We start from the raw sequence: 25814 nt of genomic DNA, 5'->3' as shown, positions 1-25814 counted from the left end.
TCAGTGCGGCAGCTACAATACTTTAATGACTGGTCTGTGCGGCGGACACAAAGGCAGTCATTATAGCTAAACCCATGTCAGGAAATCCCATTTCTCAGAGTGCCAGCGATGCCAGCTACAGGATCATATATCCTACTGACCTATTTTTTTTTTTTTTTTTTTTTTTTTAAGTATCTACAGTAAATCCAGAGCAGGTGATTTGATGTGTTGTGCAGGAGAATATGTGAGTTCAGGGTGCAGCACCACTTGTGTGTGTTGTGTTGTGTGTTAAGGCACTTACGAGCTTGTCTGGGACCCCTCTTTCTCCTGAAGGCAGCACCGGACTGCAAAGCTTCCAGCAGGCCGTCCATAATCCCAGTCTCATCTCCCTCTGGGGAAAACAAGGTGAAAGGAAATGCTTTTAGGAAACAGGTGAGAATAAAACATGAACACAAAACAGGCACAGGATAATAATTAAGCCAGTAAAAAACTATGTTATGTTTGTCATGGAAGCGGTTTCAATAAAGTTTTCTATTCAAAATGTGTATGTCGCAGTTTTGATGACGACCAGGAGAAGGTCTCCCTGCCTCATTGTGAGATTGCAGTTCAATCTCTAACACATCTGAGCCAGCTGCCCCCTGCAGGATGTTCAAACCTGGATTTCACATGGTCTTTGCAGCTACTACACTGGACAGAGTATTTATAAATTAGTTAACCCTCACAGTGGTCCTGATTATAGAGATGATTCAATGTTTTAAAATCATATTTTAAAATCCTGTTCAAACAATACTGAAATATTCAATTATGTCTAGGAGACTAGAGATGAATGCACACATTTGAAAATAAGGACAAACATTCAATAAACTGAGCTGAACGAAGAGGCCCATTTGACTTTAATTATGTCCTCTTTGTGTGTATAAAAAGCACAGAAAACTTAGTCATATTTCTGTGCCACAACCACACATACTTAAGCCATTAGGCTAGTGAGGGCTGGATAAATGGAGCCATGCCCTCTCTTTTATCTTTCACACAAAGTTGAGAACTGGAGAACTGATTTCTTACCAGCTCTAATCCCCTTAGAGGAACCACAGTACAGATGGGGCTAGACATTATATATATATATTCTTTACATTCCACTGCCAATACAGATCCCAGCAAGCCATAATTGTTATGTTAAGTGAGACAGCGCCTCCTGTCAGTCACTCAGAATGAAGTGAACGACAAAACCTTCAAAAGCACTGAACTCTTCCATGTAAACAGCCCGGGTGCAAACGCTTTCCCTCAGGGGGAAAAGGGTTCAATCTGGGCCATCATTAACTCGGTGAACGTTAAGTCTGAGTTTAGTCATGCTGCAGCCATCATTAAAACAACAACAACAACAACAACAACAAAAACAAATAAATCAGTAGATAAAACAAAAAATACAGACAGGAGAAGGCAAGCACCTTGTATTCATTTCCACTCCACATAGCCTTTGCCCACTGTACCCAGCTGCTCACGATGATGCGAGTCTAACACAATGACAGAGTGCCCCCTGCCAGCTAACCCCAAGGAAGCAAGTCTAAAACTGCATAAGGGCGTCTGCAAATAATAATTATTATTATTATTAATAGGACGCACACAGATCATGCCAATTCAAGATTACCCACATCAGCGCACAGTGGTGACCGTACTCTGCAGCAGACTGGGAAAGAAATAAAGCCCATACGAGTATAAAAATAAAGAGTGAAAAGAGTCTCCGATTGTAATGAAATCATTTACAAACACACACTCCCCCCTGAACTGGTAGGTGTTTGACGGCAAAAAGTCAGTTTGCAGCAGAGGCACGGTGGCTTACATTAACCCAGATGAGCAGTGACCCAGTTTAAAATAGGACTGGAGTCACTCGCACTACTATTGCAAACAGGGCGGGGGGGGACACGGTGATGAAAACAAAGAGCCCGAGGAGGATTAATACTACAAAACACCGTTCTCTCCAAGCACACACAGTCAAATGACATGGGGTTAAATATATACTCAGGGATTGTGTTTTCTAGTAAAGAAAAGCTTTCAAAACAAGCAGACAAATTAAAGGTAATATTTCAAAGAAGCAGTGTTTTTCTTTAAGGCATCAAAGGTGCAAAACAAACAAAAACTGTGGCTCTGTCACTTTTGTTTTATTTTTTCACCCCTTAAAGTCACTGCAGGCCACTCATATTTCTTTTATAAGGTCAGACCATGTAATCCCTTTTTCCTTTGCTGAAATGTACCCCTCCCCCCTCCGGTCTCCAGAGTGAATTTGAAGACAGACTGCATGAGGGGAGGAAAGCAGATCAAGAGAATTAATCCTCTTAAAAAACAAAACAGACTTATTATCAACCCTGAATTCAGAAACAAATGCAGACTCTGAAGGGCGACTTCTAAGGAAAGCTATACCTGAGGAAAACACACGACAGACATCATCATCAATAAAATATCAAAGTGTGGCTCTGACCTTGTAAAGAATGAATGCATCAAAGAGCTTCCAATGAATGACGTTTCATAAATAAACTAAAAAATTTATAAATACAGCAGTGCGCGCCCTTTTCTGGGGGATCATTTACAGTAAATACAAAATATTAAACACTGAATAAAAGGCAGAGAGATGTAAACAAAAACAAAACCGAGGGCAGATGGGTTTAATTATTCCCATTGTGCGTGGAAGAGGTTAAAGGTTTTAGGTCTTCATAGCATCGAGAGATTAGCTAATACACACATCCCTTCCCCCACCCCCTCCCCCAGTAACCCACTCTAATTCCAGCCCTCTTAACACGTGCCAGATGGTACACATGCATTCTTCACGGCAGGGAGGTAAACAGACGGGGAAAATCGCAGCGTGGCTCAAATACGCCACACTCTGGCCACAAGAGCGAATGACAAGGAACGCTTTTTCATTTTCAGTTCTCCAGGAAAACATGTTTCCATTTGAGGAGCTTTTTGAATTTCTAAGGAATAGAGAATTGTAAGATATAATACTTTCCACCCCCAAACCTTTCTAGGTAACACAGCAACAAATCAGCTCAAATCTGAGGATTTCAAAATAGGAAGAAAGTACGGTAAACACTATACACATGGTCTAAATCCCACTGACCTACAATACAGAAAGCCATTACACAACATAACTAACACAATGCCTTGACCTATACAGCCGGGCACAAACACATACATATGAATGTGGCGAAGGTGTATTAAATGTATTATTAAATCTACAACTCTAGTGCCGTAGTTCAATACTGGCATTGTTTAATTCTTAATGCTAGTTTCAGAATTGATTCCTCCAAAAGTAACCAATGGATATCTCGTTAATATTACAATTATCATTAACCATTTAAAGACTAGTATTATTATAATTGATTTTATTATTTATTTCAGTCAAATTCTAGTTACTATTATTAGTGTGAACACTGAGGAATGTCAAACACTCTTCCATAAGTCTTTAACTGTCAGCATCTATTCCAAATATAAAATGGACACAGCTTAGTACTCGTATTAAAATACTGAATTAAAAAACAAACAAATGAACCAATAATAAGGTATTGGTGTTCATATGGTTTCCATACAGTGCAATTACATCACCTGAAGGTATTAATCTTATAGGTAACAGGCCACATGGTGTTTATCTCCAGGGCAGGAAGGGTTAACTGACTCACTACAAAGCCTCACACATCCTGGATGCCATGAGGACAGGCTATATTGACAGCACAATCTATGTAATCTCATTAGGACATCTGTGTCTAGTCCAAACGGCCTCACTTTGAGACTACACTGACATCTTCTGGACAACAGTGGGTACTTCTCTTGACCCACATTTATTTATTTGATTTTATTTAGAAGAATCCTTAGGAACTGTAATACAATATGGCACTTCCCACAGTTGGTCTCGATCTGTTGTGCAATCTGTGTTTCAGACTTAAAAACACCAAGGACCTGGTGCAGTAAATGTCTCATGGCACAGATTTCTAATGAAGCCTCATAAGCCGTACTAATTTCATGGCACCTCATTATTTAATAGTGAATAAAATAAACTGTAAATGTTACTGCTGTATTTCTGACATAGACAGTCACAAATGGCCAATCGTTCATTATATACTGGATCAAACAGAGCCTGCCTCAGTATGAGAATCTTATATGACCTGATAATGTATTCTCACAATTAAAATAAACAAAATAAACTAATGTCTTACCCTGCTCTGCATTTTGAGTGAACCAATGTGACATTTTTTAATAAGCCTCCATGCTACCTTTTTGCAAGAGCTATTTTCACAACAGAGAAGTATGCAGTCACGTGATCTGCAGTATTTTGCATTTGTTTAATGCGGCTGTGTACTGCAGCAAAAACAGAGAGTAATTCAATAGCATTGATCTGGACTGAGCACGCAAGCAGAAATTAACGTGTAAACCAAGCCCTCTGTGGTGCAGGGTCATAAAATGCACGTTTTACAGGGCAAGGAGACTAGGATTACCAACTAGTATGACAAAGAATAATATCATTGACAGAAGAAAAACAACCACTTCTCCTGCTTCTACTTACTAGCCAGTAAGAAAACGTAATCCAGGGTGATTAAAGTATTAGCAGAGTAGATGTACAGGGCTGTTGTCATTGTATAAAGCTGGGGGTACTTCAGTTTGCATTAGTACAAACAGCTTACAGAAAGACACAAAAGCTGCCTCTTCTGAGACAATAGTCCATAACACAACCTTCTCTCCACAGCAGTTACCCACATCCCTGAGACAGGACGTGAGGCAGACATGGGGAGCAGGCACCTACACAGAAAAGCTGTTTTTAATTTGCTCTTTAAAACAAGTCCCTGAAACTTGAGCTAAGAGCTCTGTACTCTGCCAGTGAGCTGCAATCAGGAGGCTAATGCAAGAGTATAATTTATACAGTTTATATTTGCAAAATGGGTCTCGGACAGACCCACAGAAATGTCTCCAGGATTGTAAAAAATATACGTCGCATACAAAAGGGGATTTGAGATATGACCTACAGTCGCCCCTCACTAAGCTCAGATTTGTGTTTAGACATGTTTTAGAAATCAAAGGTTTCCTGTCTTTTACAGATACTGTTCCTTTGGCACACTAATACACATAAAACAGGAGAGGGGGTGGGAGCAAATGGATGAAAGCCTCCTGGAAGAAGCGAGAAACTGACAAAATAAAAAAAGTTGAGAAAGAAGCTGAATAGCAAGCTTTGCTTCGAGGGGAGTGAAAATCATGCCAACTGGCAGATGCAATCCTCAACAATCACAACTAGTCAGCAGCCCCTGCAAGGGCCGCAGAGAAGTAAACTTGTAAAAGGAGGTATTTTCTGCAAGAATCAGTCGCATTGCAGGGCCTCTCTCGGCCATGCCTGGTTACACAGAACTCGGCGAAGGAGGAATTTCTCGGCACAGATATATTTCACAAGCAAGAGCCAGGGTAACGCAGGGATCAGGTGGTTTTTGATGTAAAACAGATGTGGAGGGTACAAAGTCCGTATTCAGCAACACAAAATTCTCAAATCAGGTGGAGTAACAAGAGAATAACAAATGTTACAACAGGTAACAAACAATAAAGATGAATTAATGGAAGAGAATATAGATAATAGTGATTGTGTCAAAGTCCCAGCCAGTTTAAACACAGGAATGACATTTAACTTACAGAGTGACATTCCTGTGCTTTCATAATAAATATCACACTGATGGGAAATAGCAGAATATACTAAGGACAAGGAGATGGAGATTAACTGAGTTTGGAAACCAGATGAGCGGGGAATTGGTCGAATGGCAAGAATGAATTCCTGTTTTGTTGATTTATTCAAACTTGGCAGCGCTGGGGCAGTAACATGTCGAGAGGTCAGTCCCACAGAGGCCAGCTCACAGCTCATACACTGCAGCTAAACTCAAGTAAAGCAAACAAGTAAAAGCTGAATAATATCTCCAAGGAGAAGTCGGGCTGCTTGCTGCACAGTTATTCGATACGACAGCAGCCCTAACCTGCAGATTCTTGTCATTTATGCTGTAAATCAGATTGATCTCTCTCACTTCTGCTCCATATAGACACCATCTTTTCCTGCTTCTGCAGATGCGTCACTTTGTAAAGATTCGGGGCCAGCCGTGGATGTGACAAAGCTAAAGGAAAGCAGGATGCGTGCCGCGGAGCAGCTGGGAAACAATGAGACGATCACACAATAGCCAGACGCTACGGACATGACAGGACGCAGAGACACCTTTATCAGGAACCGGATATTTTGTAAAAAGATTCCTTCACAACAAACCACAGAAATGTGTCCTTGTTTGGGTGGGAGGGAAGCCGAGTTCGGGGTTAGTACGGGCTTTGTTTAATATACTAACATCGCTGTTGCTAGGCTATATTGCAAAGCAGCTGATGTGAATTTCTCCCATTTAATGGTTTAAATAAAGAGTTCATCTTAATGAAATACTATTAGCAGGACATTTAAACTGAAGCACCCAGGGAATCACTGATTGATACAGAGTGATTATTAAGAGTAAGTTGAGAAAGAGATGAGAAAATCCAGGCCTGCTGGTAAAGCTACATAAACAAAAAAACAACAGCAATCCCATTTCTCTATAAAATATATCCCATTCTGAGGGCCTGCATTGTTGAAAAGTAAGCTTTCGGCCCAGAAGCTCAGCTGCTGGTATATAAAGACTGGACCAGTGCAGGAGCAATCCTCATGAAAGAATGACTTGGCATTTTTTCCTTTAAGAGATTAAACAGGTTCGTGTTACTTTGATTTACTTGGGGATATGGAAGGAAAAATATAATTCTTCTGTTTGTTTTCCCTTTGCATCTGTGTGTTTGAGGCTGATGTTTTCTACATAAACACTGTTTATTTAATAAGCAAGATGCTACTTTTAATAGCCTTTTACTTTGTGTAATCCGCAGAGAGTCTAACATAAAGTGAACTCTGAGCGCCACCTGCTTGCACATTGAGGTATTTCAGCATCCGGAAAAGAAAGCCACACATTCAGTCCTTCATCGAATTTGAAGTCCTATCGTGCATTTTACTTTAATGAGGGTGACACATTCCTGGTATTTACCCACAGCCTACAAACTATTAGCAGCCAATTAAAAGCAACCAAAGTACATGTCTACAGCTACGTGTCTGAGTACATGTTTACAGCTTCACAGCCTGAGTCCTCAAACCACAGGCTTCCAGAGGACAGAAAAAATGTGTCTACAATGCCAGTCACGAATCGTTTTGCCAGATCACACAAATATTAAAACCATTTCTAAACAGCACTGGCAGGGTTTGAAGAAAGAAGAGGAGAACCATAACCTACGACAGCCAGTGAGACCCCAATCCGTCTCTGCTCACAGCACCGTCAGACCCAAAGTACTTTAAATCCTGTAGCTTTTCTTGTGCTTGTATACTCAGATCTCGTACTAGTCTGAAGCACATTTAAGGTTGCTCTTTAAAGAGTATTTATGAGGTGATAATTCAATATAAAAATAAAGTTTTAAAAGGCTACAACACAGTGGACATACAGTGCCGGGATTCTCTTTTAGAACAGGCTTTTTTCCATGGTTCGCAACAATGTAGGTACTGTAGCTCAGGAAGTACAGCTTCTCCGCTCAGTTAAAGCAGGATATAGAAACAGTGGAGGTGGCGTGGGTAGGAGTTGAGATGTTGGCTGCTGTAAAGTCAGTGGACTGCCAGTGCTACAGAGCTTTTTCACTTCGACTGCACAATAAAGCCTCCCCACACATCATTACAACAATCCTCCTTTGCCGCAGCATTGGGCTTCACTATTAAGAATATATATTAAACACAACTGAATCAGGGGAACAATGTTTTAGATGTTTGAACACGTGTGGGAATATATATATCTCATGATGGATCGCTCCTCCTTACCTGCGTTGATGTCAATAAGCTGGTTCCTCTTTTGCTTTTCCTCCTTCTCCTTCTCGGCCTTCTCCTTGGCCAGCTTAGCCTTGCGGATTTTCTCCTCTGCCTCCTTCCTCTTCTGGTTCTCCTTCACTGCTTGCTGTACGACACAGAATGAGACGTCAGAAACAGCCCAGCTGCGGCCGAGACGCGCAGTGTGCCGAGGCAAACTTGTTTGGGGTCAAAGGTAGAAAATGAAGAAAAGATACGAGGTCGTCCGTGTCATAATTGGGTGGCATTCGGGGGTTTGGATGAGGAGTTGAGACAAGGGTGTGAGCATTATGGGAAAGAAAACCAAAAACTAATATCTTTAAATTAAATACAGTGAAAGTATTCAGGATCCTTTTCTGTGTGTGTGTGTGTGTGTGTGTGTGTATGGGGGGCAGTGTGTGTGTGTGTGGCAGTGTGTGATTGATTGAGTGTATGTGTGCGTGTGTGTTGATGGCTGAAATGATCTCAAAGTTTTCATGAAAAGGAAATCTATGTTGACTTGGCTGTGTGCCACGTTATAGAGAGTGTTCACCTGTTCATCTCAATCAATTACAATGGTGTCAGGAATGATGCTCGATGGAATATTGAACTCTGGAACGCAGCCGGAGGAATGCATTTCCATAATACATTTCCATGTACAGTTGCGGACAGAAGCCACAGCATTTACAAGCTTCCTGGGGGGAGCATTTTGTTTTGAAAAGCTATAGATATTTATATTGATGTACATATCTGTCCATGCATCTATACATCTTATCTGTAATCTTAATCTTTACAAGTATCCGTTAGAGGCATGGGAACACAGACTATGAAGTAGAAGTGAACAGCTGACTGCTCTGATAAAGAGGGTGAGGAATGACTCATGGCGACGCTAATGGCGAAGAAGGGAACAATGCGAGCGTTTGTGTGCCTGGAACTTTTTCAGCACAGACCTGCTCACAGCTTTCTGACCTTGGGTTTATCTCGATCAGTGTGAGAATGTGGAAACTGCAGTGTGAGTAATGACTGTGAGAATGACTGGACTGAACAGATCTTGTGTGACATATAACAGGCTCTACAGAGGGAGGAAGAGGAATAAGGAGGCTCTCTCGGACTGCGTGGCGGATGAAATGAAACGCGTTCTGTGGTCAAGGGGTTGGTCGGTCAGCACGATTGTGGTCCATAGTACATTCTGGACTCAGACTGACCAAATCATCAGGAAAAAATGGTAAACCAACAGCTAAGTCCCCTCCCACAACCCCCAGCGCCAGATTCTGTATGTGGTTTCCCTGCATTACCAGGAATACGAGCCCTTTGACTCCTCCCTGCTGGCCGACTGATCCGACCTGACCTCTGAGACTGCACATCTCCTCTAACCATAGGGGGAATAACATACTTCATCCTTAACACTGCCCGACTACTCTCACAATGATCTAACTGGCCGGAGGGGAGGCAAACCATCAGGCCTCGGAGCCCCAGAGATTAATTTCTGTCCCGTGGAGGTTAACGGTTCTATCTCCTCCATGTCTGATGGTTATATCAGGACTAAACTGCAGGGTCCTGGTCTGTTTTTAACTTTGTGGCGACTCACTATGAAGAGCGCTGTGTCCAATACAAATGGAACTGAACTGGAAGCTGATCTCTCACCTGGAACATGTTTCGGAAGTTGTTGAGGTCCCCAAAGAACTCCTCCACAGAGATCTTCTTGGAGTTGAAGACAAAGTAGGCCCCCAGGTCCTCGTACTGCTTCTCCATGTTTGTGTGCATGAGGGACAGCTTGTCGTACTGCTCCCGCGCAGAGGCCACGAAACTGTGCAGCCCCGGTGTTAAGGAAACTCAGAGGAGGGAAAGGTTTATCTACCTAGCAGAAAAAAGGCTGCATTGCGAAGCACTATCTGAAAAGACGCACATCAGACGTCCACAAGAACCCCCGACCCTTTCAGTCATGTCATGTATCAAAGCCCACGGTAAATTAATACAGGCACCCGTTTTCTCCGTGACCCCTGCCGTCACACTTTCGTTAAGCCCGGCGTGTTTCAATCTACTATCTCCATCTGTCTGCTAAACAGCATATCAGGACAGAAAGGCAACGCATTCATCTCCAGAACACAGGCTCTGAACAGCAGCATGAGATGAGAGTCTATTTCAAATGCTTTATTATATTCACATTATTCCACAGATCTCCAATGCACCCTGGGACATGAAAAGAGAAAGCTATAACCAAAAACAAGCCTAAAGCATACAGATATTTCCAATTCTACTGGAAAAAAGAAAAGCATGCCTACACCGAGGGGTCTCCTAAGCTTTTAGATTAATGCACCCATGTATAATGTATTCATTCTCTTCCTGCCTACTACACGTCTCTGATGCAGGGAACTGGATTTTAATTACACTACGGTGCGGACGCAGCACGGCCGAGCGCTGGCCTGCAGCTCTCTCAGGTGGCAGACCAGTCGTGCGGTGTTCAATTCACAGGACCATCTGTTGGGGTTGTACTCCTGCCAAGAGGAAGAAACCAATCCAGCTAAGAATGCCACTAGGCTAAACACGACCTGCCATGAACTGAATGTCTTTATATTAGGTTTTTGCCTACAGATTTAGCAGAAATTATGCTGGGTCTGATTAAAACGTGGACTAGTGATCAATGCATCGATATCTAAACAAATCCATATTAAGATTAGGGTGCACTGTGGCAGACCAAATCAGTTGTAGGTGGAAACAATTAACGCATATGTAGAAATCAGCTGAGCTTTAACTTTGATGCTTGTAACTGCTGGGCAATGGGAATGTGATTGTCAGGGTAGGGAGAATACAGCGTCCATCAGAGTCCTTCATTCTCGAAGGAGTGAGAACAAACACAGACCCAACGCATGATCGATCTCGCACAAAGCTCTCCACGCGGCTCTGTGGAAATGACTGTTCTCCACAGCAAGGTGCCCGCAGCGCCTTACGGGACCGGACTGAAACAGGGCCTTCGAATCAATAGAAATGCACCGTCATGACAAAACGGCTTTTCAGAAAGTGCCAAGTCAGTAGGTGGGGGGGCGAATCATTATATTCAGGCTTGTCCAACCCGAGTTCATCAGCCCCTGTCAACGAAATGAGAAAACAAGAAAAAAAAAAAAAAAAACAGTCTAAATCAAAAAATGAAAAGATTTTGAAAAGATGCCTTACAAAAATGACTAATGACATGTAGAGATGTAGAAAGGATATTTTCATTTTCTCCACAAACTTGTCCATCTCGCTTGTCGGCTCGGGGAACGTTTCAATCTCCTTCTCCAGGTTAGTAATCTGCTTCGCCATCTGGGAGAGGGACTTCTGCAGAGTTTCAGCCGAGACTAGAGAACAGGAAGAGGCAGAAATGATCGCACTGAAGAAGAACAGCAACTCTAGCCATAAAAGCAGACTTCAGTGATAGAGCAACATTATTTCACACCTAATAAACACAAAACATAACCTGTTCACTCTAAAATCAATTTAACCCTTAAACCTACATCCAGTTAAGACTTACTTTAAAGACTAGGTTGAATATCAAAGGAGGAATTGGCAAAATACAACTGTCTTGTGGGTGGTGTTGGGGTGACAGGAGAGCTGAGTAAAGGTCATACCTCGACTAGCCTTCTCCACGTGGATCAGATCATCTGTGAAGTGCAGCACCTCTGGGTACTGTTCCTGACAAACCTCAGCCAGGAAGTGGAGGAGGGTCATTTTCTGATCCGCAGACTTGGTGTCTCTGAGCTGCAGAGAGAAAGGATGCAATAAATCACACCCTGACCTTTGACACAACATCTACATCAGTCTGGGGAGGTCTGAACAAAGGGCGCGATTCTCCTCGCTGCTGAAGGGTTTTCCTAATCAGCTACAACAGCACATGGGCTACCTAAATTACAGGAAACTGGGAGTCAGAAGTCTAATGTGTCAAAAACGGTTGCTAAGAAAGGTTAAATCTCTTTTGTCAGGGTGCTCGAGAATGCATTGGGCAAGAAAAATACACCTTCAACTTCAAATGTGCTACACTTTAAATGTCTTGGTATCTCTTGTAAACAGCTCAGATGTGCTATAATATGGATTAAGTGCTAAAATGTAGATGTGTACTGACTGGAAACTAAAACTTAAGCCAAGTTTATATGTGTGGGAAAAAAAAATGGTGTAACGTGGCAATAAGATCCATTCTTGAATCTGGAAACTACATTTTCTTTAGTCGTCAGACAAAGCTGTCGGGCATTACAGCAGACGCCTCTTAAATCAGGTAAGCCCCCGTCGTTCAGGTCTGAGCCCTTTGCTGAGAACCACTGTGTGGAGATGACTCGGGGTCAATGCATTTAGTGTCCATCACCAACTTTGAAAACCACCCTCAGTGCCAGTGGCCTTACTTTGCAGAGGTAGCTCATGCTGAAGCCGAAGGCCCCCGCGTTCCTGGAGCCGGCGTTCATGAAGTTCCCGACCAGCAGGATGATCTCGAGCAGCTTGGAGAAGTTCTCGCTCTTGCGCAGCTCCTCGCAGGCGGCCGTCACCGACACCACGTCTGGCTTAATGTTGTTCAGCTGCTCTTCGAACTGCAGCTTGAACAGGATGGAGTTGAGGCGAGGCATCAGCTTGGGCACGGAGCTCATCTGTAACAGGAGACGTCGCAGGGTTACTGCAGGCCGGAGCGATCAGAGCCTCGTGGAGGGGGCCAAAGGGCTGTGTGGGATGAACCAGCGCTGCCCGGATGCATTCTCTGGGTGCTCACAGGCAGCAACATCCAGTGCTAATAAAATGCCTCCAAAGAAAAGCCTTGTTTCCAATACAATGAAAGAGTTATGAACATCCAAATAGATGGGATTTGAAACTCAGCCATCACAAAAGTATAAAGGTACATTATTTAATTGTGAAATAAACTTGGACGTCTTCTTGTTTCCAAGACTTCCAAGTTCATTTCACAAATGGTTCTTACTAAAGAGACGACACCTTGGCATCATTTCCCCACACTTGTATAATTCAATTCGCCACGATGTATGTGTCGAGATGCTCGTGGTTTGACTCAGCCGTCACTCTTATTTTGTGGCCAATATGTGCCTTTGCCAAAAACAAATCCCTGCATACTTTCTCGTTCAGACAGAACTAATAAGCCGCGTCTCATACTGAAGGTCTTCTCAAACCCAGAGATGTAACGTGACTTTAATTCCTCAGCTCTCACGAGTAGAGCAATTCTCCAAAGATACCGAGACATGTGTCCATCACATTTTTGCGGTTGTCAAACATAGTGCAAAACAGATAAATTATTACTTTGCACCAATTATGATGATTTTGCTTTAACTCTTTAGCACCGATCAACATTTTGAATCATGCAGTTCAACACAACAAAACTGGAATAAAACAAACACACAGCTCTCCAGATCTGAAATTATTTTCAACAGGACAACAAGGGGTCTCCTGTTGTGTGATCCTGTGAGAACTCATACATATTTTGTTACTCATTATCAATGAAGAAAGGCCTTTGGCCCCAAATTAGGTGGAATGCTTTGGAATCTGTTCATATTTCTAGGTCAAAATATCATCAAACGTTGCCCTGTTGGGGAAGAAACAACCCTTTACATTATCTCTATATGAGCTGCTGCTAGTGCAGCACGGCCAGCCTGGGGCAACCAATGCCCCAATTCAAAGTCACGCTCACAACCCCCCTAACTGGGAGCTGAGCGGCTCGCTTCAGCATCCATTTTACCCAGTTGGTTACAGGCAAAAATAATAGGGGAAAAAACAGGCCTGTCCACACTATAACTATTAATAACTTCAGAGTCACATTTATTTTTAATTAAGCCTCCTGGGGTTCCAATATGAAAACCAGAGGAGAGTTATGAAAGAAGACCACAACTGACAACCGTGACACGAGTTATGTTGCAGATTTTAAGTCTTATCAATATTTAAAAATATAGATTCAGGCAAAGGCAGATCTAGACAAAACACATCTGTTACCAAGTAAACTGTATACTGAGCATACCGAGTATATATGTATTCATCTTTCCAGTTGCAGTGTATCGGTCGGGCATCACACATGTGCGTTCAGTAGCGTTTGGGAACTCACCACGACACCAAACTGCTCCGACTCAGCCAGGTCGGTGTACTCGTCCTTGAGCTCGGCCAGCACCCCGAGCTGCTCCGCTTCGGGCATCAGCTTGATCAGGTTCTGTGCGACACACAAGAGCCCGCAGGCGTGGGTGAGGCAATGGTATACGGGGCCACATGACATACTGCTATTGTGAGCGCTGCACTGCAGGAGCAGGCATCGGATGAAAAGACAGACTATGAATAAAATATCATAATAACACCCTCAATTATAGACAGAGCCGAAGCACAACAACGAAACAGGGCGGACCTTCATCTTCCTCGTCTTCACTATACTTTGGATAACATTTTTAACTGTTAATATACACCCTAAATAAGCCATAAAATGCTAATAAAAGTGGGGTGGGGGGGGATGAACTGTCACTTAACAGCACTCTTTACATTTATTTATTAGAATAACAGATGGCACACTTCCTTCCAGAAATACTCAGTGAACAGTATAAGATGCTTAAACATCTTAGTAGGGGTATTAATAAGATTAGAGGCTTAAAAGTACTGATCTGTCTTTTCTGCTAAGCTATAAAAGTAATGCTACATTCACTATGGTCTCCAGCATCCCATAGCTGTGTTTTTAAATATACATGACCCATGCTGTAGGAGGCAACAGGAAACATGCATAATGGTTTAGTGCTCTGGGTCTCTGCAGGAAAGTACTGCAGCATCGTTAATGTTTGATGGGGATGCAGCCGGCTTTTACTCAGCAGAGTCACATTGTGGATCTACACTGCGATAAAGGGAGGGTACTTTTCCGGACAATGAGGCATTTTAAGGCCTATAGGTTTACCTGCACCATGGATTCATTGAGAACCTTCTCATTCACTTCCAGAATGACTTTCTTTATCTCTTCATACGGCAGCCTGAAAGAGCCCAAAAAGATCGCTGGGAAGAGACAAGACAAAGCATTTTATTATTAGTGTCTAAGAAGTTGTCATGAATATTGTTGAGGGGGACATAGATACATAGTATACATGTACATTTGTGATACAGGGAACAGATGTTACAAATATTATATAATCAGTGTAAATTGGCTTCTAATCTATGGACAAAGAAAAGGCATCTGGACTTACAGAGGTTCTGGGAAGTTTTAGAATCCAGCACTTTCAACTCTTTCTTCTTCTTCTGAGCTGCTTTCTTGTCATCATCGCCGTCCTGGTCTTTCTTGACTAGGAAACAGAAGACAGACGATATTGGAATAAGGAATTGTTGCTTAGAAAGAGAAGAGATTTTTGCTTGAAATTCATTGGTCTGAACACATCCTGTGCCTATTGACAGTCATGTCTTTGAAACCGTAGAAGTTCCAATATCGCAACGAACCCCAGCCTTAACCAGCAGCCCTCTCCACAACTGCACCTTTCCCAGTTGAAATATAACCCTAATACAAGTATGAATGTGGGAATGCTTTGGTTTGAACCCCAATTCCACCACAATATGAATGTAGTTAAGTTGATATATTTGACCATATTAAGGAGTTGAGTATGGGGTTTAAATTGTATAAATCCACAAAATAAAGTCCAATCTGTAACACGAGCTTCACAGACCTATGTCGTACACCTGCGCATGTATAAATGCAATAAAGTGCATCATAGGCTTTGCACATGAATTGTTATTTATTTTGGTCCTGCTTCCCCTCAGGTTGACATTTCCGAGCAGTCACTTTGAATGAACAGGAAGAGCCCCTGTGTGAGTCAGTGGGGATCTTAAGATCCTGAAACAGTAAGTGCACACTGCTGACAGACACACTGTGGCTAATGTGTGTGTGTGTGTGTGTGTGTGTGTGTGTGTGTAGCAGTGTCTGATCTCTGCCACCTAGCAGTGGGGACTTGCAGAGGAGCCTCCAACTGTGTAAACATTGTACGAAGTAAACGGACATCGTTTTTATAGCTGTGTATTCAATCATATAAATACTATTTTTAAATGTTATTATAACAATAACATGTTAAGTGTACATTATATAAATTATTTATATCACGTGCCAGTGTGAGTGAGAATGCGAGAGACAGATTTTCATGCTTGTCTACAGAGGACGGTGGCGAGGCCCCACCGGTTCCTTTGGCTCAGAAACACACTGTCTACGCCCTCTGTGTGTCACAATCAAGGTAAGCGCAAAGACTGATTCCACATCCCCCCGCCACACACATATATGCATCTCCAGGGATAGGGGTGCTCCTGGAATTATAGCCCAAGACAATTGGCTGACCATGACATCATGCATGCAGTAATCACATTTATCCCATAATTGTATTATACTGATGTAGTCCACTCGTTTACAAATGGGCGATTCCAAAAGCATGGCATGCACAATCAGCTAAAACCATGCACTCTCAAGCAGTTATGGCATTTGTAATGAACCCCCTTTTGCTATTTACTTTCAAAAACAGAGGCTGGGCTTTGTTGGGAAACATGACAGGTTTGTTTAAGCTTCTCTACATCTTTACCATTAACCTCTTCAGTTAAGTACATATTAAAGATCTGTGTTAATGCAATTCTATTAGATCTATATTGTGGGAGCTTTAAACACCAGATACAACTTTAAAATGATATGACTTGATCCCCAAAGAGAGAGAAAAACAGTTAAAAAGTCAAATGCTAAATGTAGGGGGGCATATTACTACTCATTAACTTCCCATAAAACAACCGCTTAAAAACATGATTGGATAGTCATAGGATATTATTATATCTGCTGTTTACAGCTGGGAGACAGTTTGGCACCAGCTAGAAAGGGATCATATAACAAAAACATTCATGTGACCACCTTGCAGAAAGAAAATTAACTTGCAAAGAAAATTAAGTACAATGCAGTGATTGTAAACTGTATGACTGCTGTTCTGTCGATGTGTAAAAGATGACATCTGTTCACAATGGCACACAATGGTCCTCTAACCAGACTCAGTATAATATGGAATATTAAATTACAAGCCTGCATATCCCTAAAATAAGGATATGCCTGTAATTACCAGCCTTAGCAAATCACACAAAAGATGTGCTACTGTCTTTAAACAAGTAAATAGCCCTTGTGTGTGGTGGGAAAATCCAAAACTTTTACTTGCTATAAACAATAGCCTATACTTTGTAAATTCAGTCTCTGTGGGGACATATTACAGTAAATAACAGAATATTACCATTATTAAACAACAGTTCATTTAAACTACACGAACAAAGTGCAATAAGAGCTCACAAATGGCTAAATTAAAAATAATAAAAAAAAAAAATATATATATATATATATATATATATATATATATATATATATATACATACACACACACACACATATATATATATATATATATATATATATATATATATATATATATATATATATATATATATATATGGATTTATTATACTTTACATTCAGTTTCCTTGGTCCCTACAGGCTTCACATTTTATGTTGAATTGTTTAAGATTTTCAACAGTTATATTAAAAACAAATGATTCCGATCTGCTTTATGTTTTAGGTCAACTGGCTCAACAGGCTCTTTGACACAGAAGGATGGCCTTCTTGATAAAGCCCACTTTGAAACTTTGATTTATGAAACTCCTCTCTTCTCGCTCTGATAACGAGAGGCCATCTGGACTTTCAGGCACAAGTAGTTGCTATTCATACTGGGTATTTATCTATCTTACGGGCAACTGCATTCAGACTAAAGCCGAGCAGACGGCACACTGCTGAAATGGTGCAGCGAACAGCTGTTCCCTGCTTTATGCCAACAGGTTAAGTCAGTGTTGACCAGGTCCTGGCATGGGTCTCTGGACTCCGTACACTGTCCCTAATCTGAGCCGTACTGGGCGAGACAGAACATTGGCCAAAAGAAAAAAAGTAACTCTTCCAAAAAAAGATGAATTAAACTAATAAGTCAACTTTTACTTTTCCAGTATGAATTATATAACCTTGATAGCATTACACCATAACACACATCAGCATCAGGACACACTCTGGAAGCCGGGGGTGCATAACAGCACAGTCCAAGACACAAGCAGCTTCTAAACAAAGGCCAGGCCATGCTTGTGGCACTCGCAGGCAAGTTTAGGCTACAGATGCCTGGGGGACACACGCCACATTTCTCCACGCTGCCGTGGCCGTGACCAAGCGGCCTTTTGTTTCCCTACCCCATGCGTGCAACTCCCAGATGGCCAACAGGTCGCCCCTCCTGTGTGAAGGGGTCAAGTGAGCAGCTGGGCGACTCCACACCTCCAGCAGACCTCCCCCTCCGCACACAGGCAAACCCTGGGCAGAGGCGCCGAGCGCGGACGCTGGGAGAAATGCTAATGACCCAGCGGACGGATGTCTTTTAATAATCTCTCCATCCTTGACCCTGAGTTTCTGTATACAAGATGTGTGCAGCTAGGAAGCAACAAGAGGCCACTGTGTGTGTGTGTGTGTGTAGTGTATTAAACAGGACCCCACTTCAGGCATCCCACACACATAAATCAACCAATAAATACATCATCAGGATTATACTTTTTATTTAACCATTGGGCTGATACTGTATGTTAACTGAATTATAGCCACATCTAAAATAAATGACACAGCAAGTAAAAACACGTCTACAGAAGCCATTGTAGAGCCCCTCAATGCCAGCTTCTACACACGACTGTGGGACAGACTCTCGACATGGTTATTGCATAACAACAGGACCCCTTGTGCATTAAGTAACACAACAATAAAGACTAAAGCTTTTTAGCTCCCTGACCACCCCCTTCCCCTGTCCCTTGGGGGGACAATCACGTTCTCAAAGGAGTAGAGGTCTGCAACATGCGCTCATTAACCCTTCAAACCCTGGGGACGCTCCACATCCCAGGATTATTAGTTTAGCTTCTGGCTGGTTGTTTACTTTGTTAAATCTGGTATAGAGACATAATATAAATGTATAATCCCATGAAGGCATTTGTAAATATATTATCATTGCAGAATACATCTCAAAACCCAAAGAAACATAACACTATGAGTTTGGTGGATTTGATTCGATTGAATATAATGGAATAATGTGGAATACAAACAAGGCATTAAATGAAAACACAAAAGGCATAAATTGAGAAAAGATCACATTTACAGCAAGCACTATATCCGTTTCAGGAGATTGCTCTTCTGCTGCTATAAAAGACCCTGTCCCTTTAAGCCCTAAGCATGTCAGTGTGCTTCCCCGTGTTTGCTGACGCCATGTGCTCAGCATTTTTCAGCATGATAATTGAAAAAAGAGACATGCAGTTCATAAAATGGGGAATGCATCTAAAAAAAACACCACGAAATGGCTGAACGCTGACGTGAATGGCTCAATTTAATATTTTTCATAGCTCAAGAGCACTCCCCTACTGTCTGTCTGTGGAATTCATAGACAGAAAAAAATAAAATATTATAAAACTGCATTATTTACACTGCGGCCATATTATATCACTGGGACATTTCCTCCAGATATAGGGTTTCAGTGGCAACTAAAAGTGAGTGACAGATAAAGTCAAGATGTTCAAATCAACTTCGAATTTCATATTTGAAGACTATAAAACCTTGACACCTACTCTGGGGAGAAAGTTTGGGGGTAATACAAATGATTAAGCTCGATAACAGGAGAGGAAGTTTGTATCGAATAAACAAAATCAACTTGATGTCATAATACTCAATTCATTTGTCAAATGATCTGTCAAAGCTAAATACAAACCAAGAGTGCCTGCTCTCTCTCAAAACGTCCTCTCATCATGCCCTTATCTTTAGTTTACAGTATTATCCGATTTGAAGTTTGCACAATAAATGTACAGATTTGAATAAAGGAAGACAAAAATATGTCAAATGTACAAGACCTCGTGTGCTCCTTTGTATATCATTTCCATATCACCTACATTATCAAGGCCTACTTTTCATACAATTTGGTTTTACCTTTATATTATAAACAGAGATGATTTATTCTTTACTAAACATTGTTCTCCTCTCATCTGAAAAGGCATAGCTGTTTTGTTCTTTAAACCCTCCTCCCCTCTTTTCCCCCTCAATATTAAAACTATCAATGAATGGTCAAAACCAGATCAGCTATAATATGCATCCTGATTTTAAGAAGCTACTATAGTCGAGAGTGTTTCTATTGATACTTAGTTTGTTTAGAAACATTTAAAAGTCACATTGTGCTGCATTTTAAAGGGCACTGCATTATTTATACCTCACGGGGGGGGTCTGGAGGACAAACCCACCTTGTGAATCAGGCCAAAATAAATGTTTATCATCAAAAGATATGGTTTCTCATTGTGCTGCCTCTGCAATTGCCAGAGATTTCGTTCAGCCCTTTGGTCTCCTCTGCCCTTCAGCGTAATGCCATCAGTTACACCCTTGCCGTCCTGTAGCTTTTCTTGTTGTGCTCAGGATTCTGGCCAAGACCCCTTTGTGTTCAGGCCTATTCCCCACCTGCTGCTACTTAAAAAAAAAAAAAAATCGGCACAATAGGGGCAGCCACGCCACAGCTCACAGCTGTCTAAACGTGTGCATTGTGTACATATCATAATTAGAAAATGCTCTTTATATAATTTTCTGGTAGCGTTTGGCAAGCACAGAGATTATTTTTTGGAATAATGATTTATCATTGAAGGTAAGCCCCAAACATAACTAAACTGTCAAGAACACACACACACACACCTAGTTAGTCTTCACCCCCCTGTACTGCTCTCCTCCCATTCTCTCCATTTATTTTTCCTTAAAAGGTCTTAGTTTCAGAAAACAGGTCATGCAGCTTGAGGGAGTGTCTGCCCGAGTTAACATTTTTAATTTAAAAAGGCCTCTACAAAACCTTCTCGTCTAATCCCACATCCACACTCCCTTTTCCAAGAATTTGTTCACATTTTTGTATTATTAAAATCATAATAAAGCACTTCATGTGGATCAGGCTGGTTCTATTTTTAACACACAGGCTAACAGATGACAGAATCTATTGTTTGTGCAGCCTGGTATTATTACAAAAGACCCAAATTTAGCTCAATGGCGCACCTCTAGTGGCTATTCTTTGGCAATGCAGGATAATTCCCCTCCCTCCCTTTAAATAGTTTCCCTTTAACTCTACAGCATGATTCATCAAACTCACCCCAAATGCACATTCCACTTGCATAAATATAGTGTACATACTGGCAAGGTTAAATGCTATTTTGGATTTGTGGTTTTGTTTTGTGCTTTTTTAAAACTACATTTCATGTTTTCTTCCTGATCTAGAAGAACAATGTCCAATAACAGGAAATTATAGGAAATGATCATTCATCAGAAAGGTTTACTGTGTATTATTTTATTAAATTATCTATTGTATTATTTGTGTGTGTGAGTGTTTGTGTGTGTATTATGACCAGTCAGTCTAGTTTAATAAGAAAGTCTGTATTAACTGGTATTTACAGAGTTAATGGTGAATCATAACACAATGGAATGGACACACACACACACACACACACACACACACACCTTATGCTTCAATTCTACAAGTTTGCCTAAAAATACAAATGTGTTTTTCATTTCTGTTTGGCAATCTTGGTTTCCTTAAAAAATAAACTGATTACAAAGTATTATAAACAGATAATTGGAGTGTTATATTGTGTGTGCTTTAAAGATACACATTGTGAATGAATGCAGTTTTCTTCATCTGCATGATTAAAGTGTAACATGTATCCTTATAAAAACAGAGAAACAATAGCATTCGGGGCTGTGTAGTGCCTTTGTGTGCTCTGTTTGCCGAGGCCCTGTGTTCCCGTTGCCATGTAGCGCTGCACAAAAGCAGTAGCTCAATGAAGCCCTTCATCCCGGCTCCTAACAACTCCGTCCCATTAGAATGCTGAACAGTGATGTATAAAATGGATCCCAGACACAGGCAGCTGTGAGTCAGAAAATGTCCGATGTTGCAGCAGATGGTGGGGTGGGAACGGAAGGAAGGGAGCGGGGGAGGGGACCGGGGGACCGGGGGGCCGGGGGGCTGGGGGGCGGCGGCGGAGGAAGGAAATGGGAGGGGAGCTGGGGAGGGGAGGGGACAGGGGAGGGGTTTCAGGGCTGCTCACTTGCGCTCCCCTGGTGTCTGTTTAGTGTCACTGCAATGCCCATTACATTCCAATAGTATATTCTACATTTATATATTTTTATGTATATATCCACAAGAAAATACTATTCATAATATGTTTTAAAGCATTCAAATATGGCAGCAGTTTTAAAATGCAGTATCCGAGTAGTAATACAGGTACTAACAAAGCATTACAATAATTATAAGTACTGTAGATATGAGTATTATTTATATTAAAGAGAAAAATAACACGATCACAATAATATTGGTAAATTTAAACATATACAGCACTGGAACAAATTAAGAGACCACCAATGATTAGTTTCTCTGTTTTTACTATTTATAGGTATGTGTTTGGGTAAAATGAACATTTTTGTTTTATTCTATAAACTACTGACAACATTTCTCCCAAATTCCAAATACACATATGAATGGAATGGAATGGCTGCCATACATGTAGAGATGCTGATTTCAGAAAAAAATCAGCGGTCTCTTAATTTGTCCAGAGCTGTAATTGTATATTTTTATACATTACTATCTGGAACTTTTTTTTTTTTTTTTTAATTGTAATTGAACTAATGCCCTCACGTCCCCTATATGAAGCCGGATGCCCAGACGCTGTGAGGGCACATGCACAGAGAGCTGGCCGCTGAGACAGCACTTAAAAACTGATTAACTGAATACCTTGTATCAGGAGCTTTGACAAGGTCTGGGAAAGTCAATGCATACAGTACATTAGAGATACCAGCTCTTACTGTAACCTTGAAAACAAAATCCCCAAACACAGGGGCAGATGCCAAAAACACATATGCTACATATACACTCAGCTAAAGGATTATTAGGAACATCATACTAATACTGTGTTTGACCCCCTTTCACCTTCAGAACTGCCTTAATTCTACGTGGCATTGATTCAACAAGGTGCTGAAAGCATTCTTTAGAAATGTTGGCCCATATTGATAGAATAGCATCTTGCAGTTGATGGAGATTTGTGGGATGCACATCCAGGGCACGAAGCTCCCGTTCCACCACATCCCAAAGATGCTCTATTGGGTTGAGATCTGGTGACTGTGGGGGCCAGTTTAGTACAGTGAACTCATTGTCATGTTCAAGAAACCAATTTGAAATGATTCGACCTTTGTGACATGGTGCATTATCCTGCTGGAAGTAGCCATCAGAGGATGGGTACATGGTGGTCATCAAGGGATGGACATGGTCAGAAACAATGCTCAGGTAGGCCGTGGCATTTAAACGATGCCCAATTGGCACTAAGGGGCCTAAAGTGTGCCAAGAAAACATCCCCCACACCATTACACCACCACCACCAGCCTGCACAGTGGTAACAAGGCATGATGGATCCATGTTCTCATTCTGTTTACGCCAAATTCTGACTCTACCATCTGAATGTCTCAACAGAAATCGAGACTCATCAGACAAGGCAACATTTTTCCAGTCTTCAACTGTCCAATTTTGGTGAGCTTGTGCAAATTGTAGCCTCTTTTTCCTATTTGTAGTGGAGATGAGTGGTACCCGGTGGGGTCTTCTGCTGTTGTAGCCCATCCGCCTCAAGGTTGTACGTGTTGTGGCTTCAAAAATGCATTGCTGCATACCTCGGTTGTAACGAGTGGTTATTTCAGTCAAAGTTGCTCTTCTATCAGCTTGAATCAGTCGGCCCATTCTCCTCTGACCTCTAGCATCAACAAGGCATTTTTGCCCACAGGACTGCCGCATACTGGATGTTTTTCCCTTTTCACACCATTCTTTGTAAACCCTAGAAATGGTTGTGCGTGAAAATCCCAGTAACTGAGCAGATTGTGAAATACTCAGACCGGCCCGTCCGGCACCAACAACCATGCCACGCTCAAAATTGCTTAAATCACCTTTCTTTCCCATTCAGACATTCAGTTTGGAGTTCAGGAGATTGTCTTGACCAGGACCACACCCCTAAATGCATTGAAGCAACTGCCATGTGATTGGTTGGTTAGATAATTGCATTAATGAGAAATTGAACAGGTGTTCCTAATAATCCTTTAGGCGAGTGTACATACACAAGTCTGTATGGAATTGTATGTATGGGCTTTAGGTATTATAAATGCATAATGGAAGGGAAAAATAAAGTATTTTTAAATGCGATTTGTGGATGAACATTGCCCTCTAGTGACAGAACAGCAAATTTCAAATGGCATTGTTTCTCAGCTTGCTTTATTAATCTCAATGCTCTTTAACATCAAATCTGGTTTCCAAAACACAAAACAAATGAACAAACAAAACAAAAATATCAATATATATATTTATAAAAATGTAAAGAACAGTGAATTATATCACCTCCCACTACACCCCTTCACAGCGAATGCCTCCACTGAAAAACAAATACACATAAATAACATTACTACTACTACAGACCGTGCCAGCTCTTTGGATCTTTTAAAATAAAACCTTTTCAAGTTTGTATTCAAGCTCTGACAGCTGAGCCCAGTGAAGATGTACATTTAAAAATCATATTTTATTTTTGCAACAAAGTGCACAAGCATGGGGACGAGATGTCCAAGGTCTTACTGAAGATACAGACCTTCACAAAACAATAATTCATTCATCCAAAATGTGAACGAACTACCCCTCCTCTGCAGTGCAGTGAATCAACCTTGAAGGAAAACAAAAGAAACAATGACTCTGCACTGCTCCCTCTTGCGACTCTTTCATAAGAGAGTGGATTTGGAGCGAATACAGAGAATGGAACATGCTCATAAACAACAACACTTTATTCAAGCGTTGTTTGCTGTGTCTCATTAGATTAGACCTCCCACTGCATTAGAAGAGTTACCTTCACGTTGTCTATTCTCAGGGCTGCTGTATAAGGGACTCTTATACTCAAGCACATTTTAAAGCCAAAATTAAGTTAAAAAGTAAACACAGGAGCACAAGTTTTGTAAAGCAGCCCTGCCGTGTTGCCTTTCTGCTTTAATAAAGCAGAAAACTGCTGTAATTAATGTCCTTGGAATGTTTTCCGTGTTGTGGCAGTAAACGGTTTATAATTGTAGCCTGGCCCCTCCCTCCCTCTGAGCTTTACAACATCCATTTATTTAAACGTATTCAACTTGGCCAAGATTATTCAAAGACAGACAGAGAAAAGCACTGGGGCGCCTGAGAGCTTTACTGGCAGCACTCCTGACTGCTTTTTTTTTTTTTTTTACCAAATATTTCCATTTCTCCCCTTTCTGAAGTTCGCTGTGGAATTTGTTTATTTAACGGCCGGCTCGTAAACGAGCTTCGCCAGCCGTGCTCGCACAGCCTGCACTCCACTGCAGCCCGAGTGCCTGAATACGTAGTCAGTTGTGAAGATGTTATCCATTTGAAGCTTGTTGTTTCTTCACAGTGGTTTAAATTGGCCGTATTGTGCCGTGCTCAAAGCTTCCTTTTCCCCCCTCGTTTCAGAAATTCGAGGCCTCCAGATTGTCTGCTTCTGGTGACTAACTTCTTGAGTGCGAACTTGAATTCCATGCAATTTTTAACTGTTTCAATCCAGCCAAGCAGCAAGAGTAAGGAAACGGCAAAATCAATTTCAGAGTACTTAAGATCTGAGGTGAAGCACAGCGTGAGAAATTAATCTTGTCCGAATTTAAAAAGGCACATGAAGGCAAGACAGTGGCAAGATACCCGTTTATAATGGAAAACAACCTTTAATCATGTTGTCGGCGTCATAATGGTTTTATATATACTGTTTCAGGATGATAAATGGGATCATGTTGGTGCCAAATCTGATACCTATACTATTTATTTCTTAAACTGATGGACAATGAAAATACATTCTAGAAAAGATGCTATGACTATTCAAAGAATTACAT

At 41.4% G+C, this 25814-nt stretch overlaps 1 protein-coding gene across 1 annotated transcript in view; it reads right to left on the bottom strand.

The window, feature by feature from the left end:
- Positions 1-25814, bottom strand: part of diaph1 (diaphanous related formin 1) — a 116241-nt gene that overhangs the window by 15426 nt on the left and 75001 nt on the right. The window contains exons 18-27 of the mRNA XM_066716274.1: positions 21786-21929; positions 15028-15123; positions 14745-14839; positions 13920-14021; positions 12229-12468; positions 11464-11593; positions 11069-11193; positions 9503-9667; positions 7856-7988; positions 281-370 (exon numbers count right to left, since the gene is read on the bottom strand). Coding sequence (XP_066572371.1) covers positions 281-370; positions 7856-7988; positions 9503-9667; positions 11069-11193; positions 11464-11593; positions 12229-12468; positions 13920-14021; positions 14745-14839; positions 15028-15123; positions 21786-21929 — 1320 coding nt within the window. The remainder of the gene's footprint in view (positions 1-280; positions 371-7855; positions 7989-9502; positions 9668-11068; positions 11194-11463; positions 11594-12228; positions 12469-13919; positions 14022-14744; positions 14840-15027; positions 15124-21785; positions 21930-25814) is intronic.

The sequence above is a fragment of the Amia ocellicauda genome, chromosome 11, assembly GCF_036373705.1.
Source record: "Amia ocellicauda isolate fAmiCal2 chromosome 11, fAmiCal2.hap1, whole genome shotgun sequence".
Classification (NCBI taxonomy): Eukaryota; Metazoa; Chordata; class Actinopteri; order Amiiformes; family Amiidae; genus Amia; species Amia ocellicauda.
This window is presented reverse-complemented; position numbering and strand designations above follow the sequence as displayed.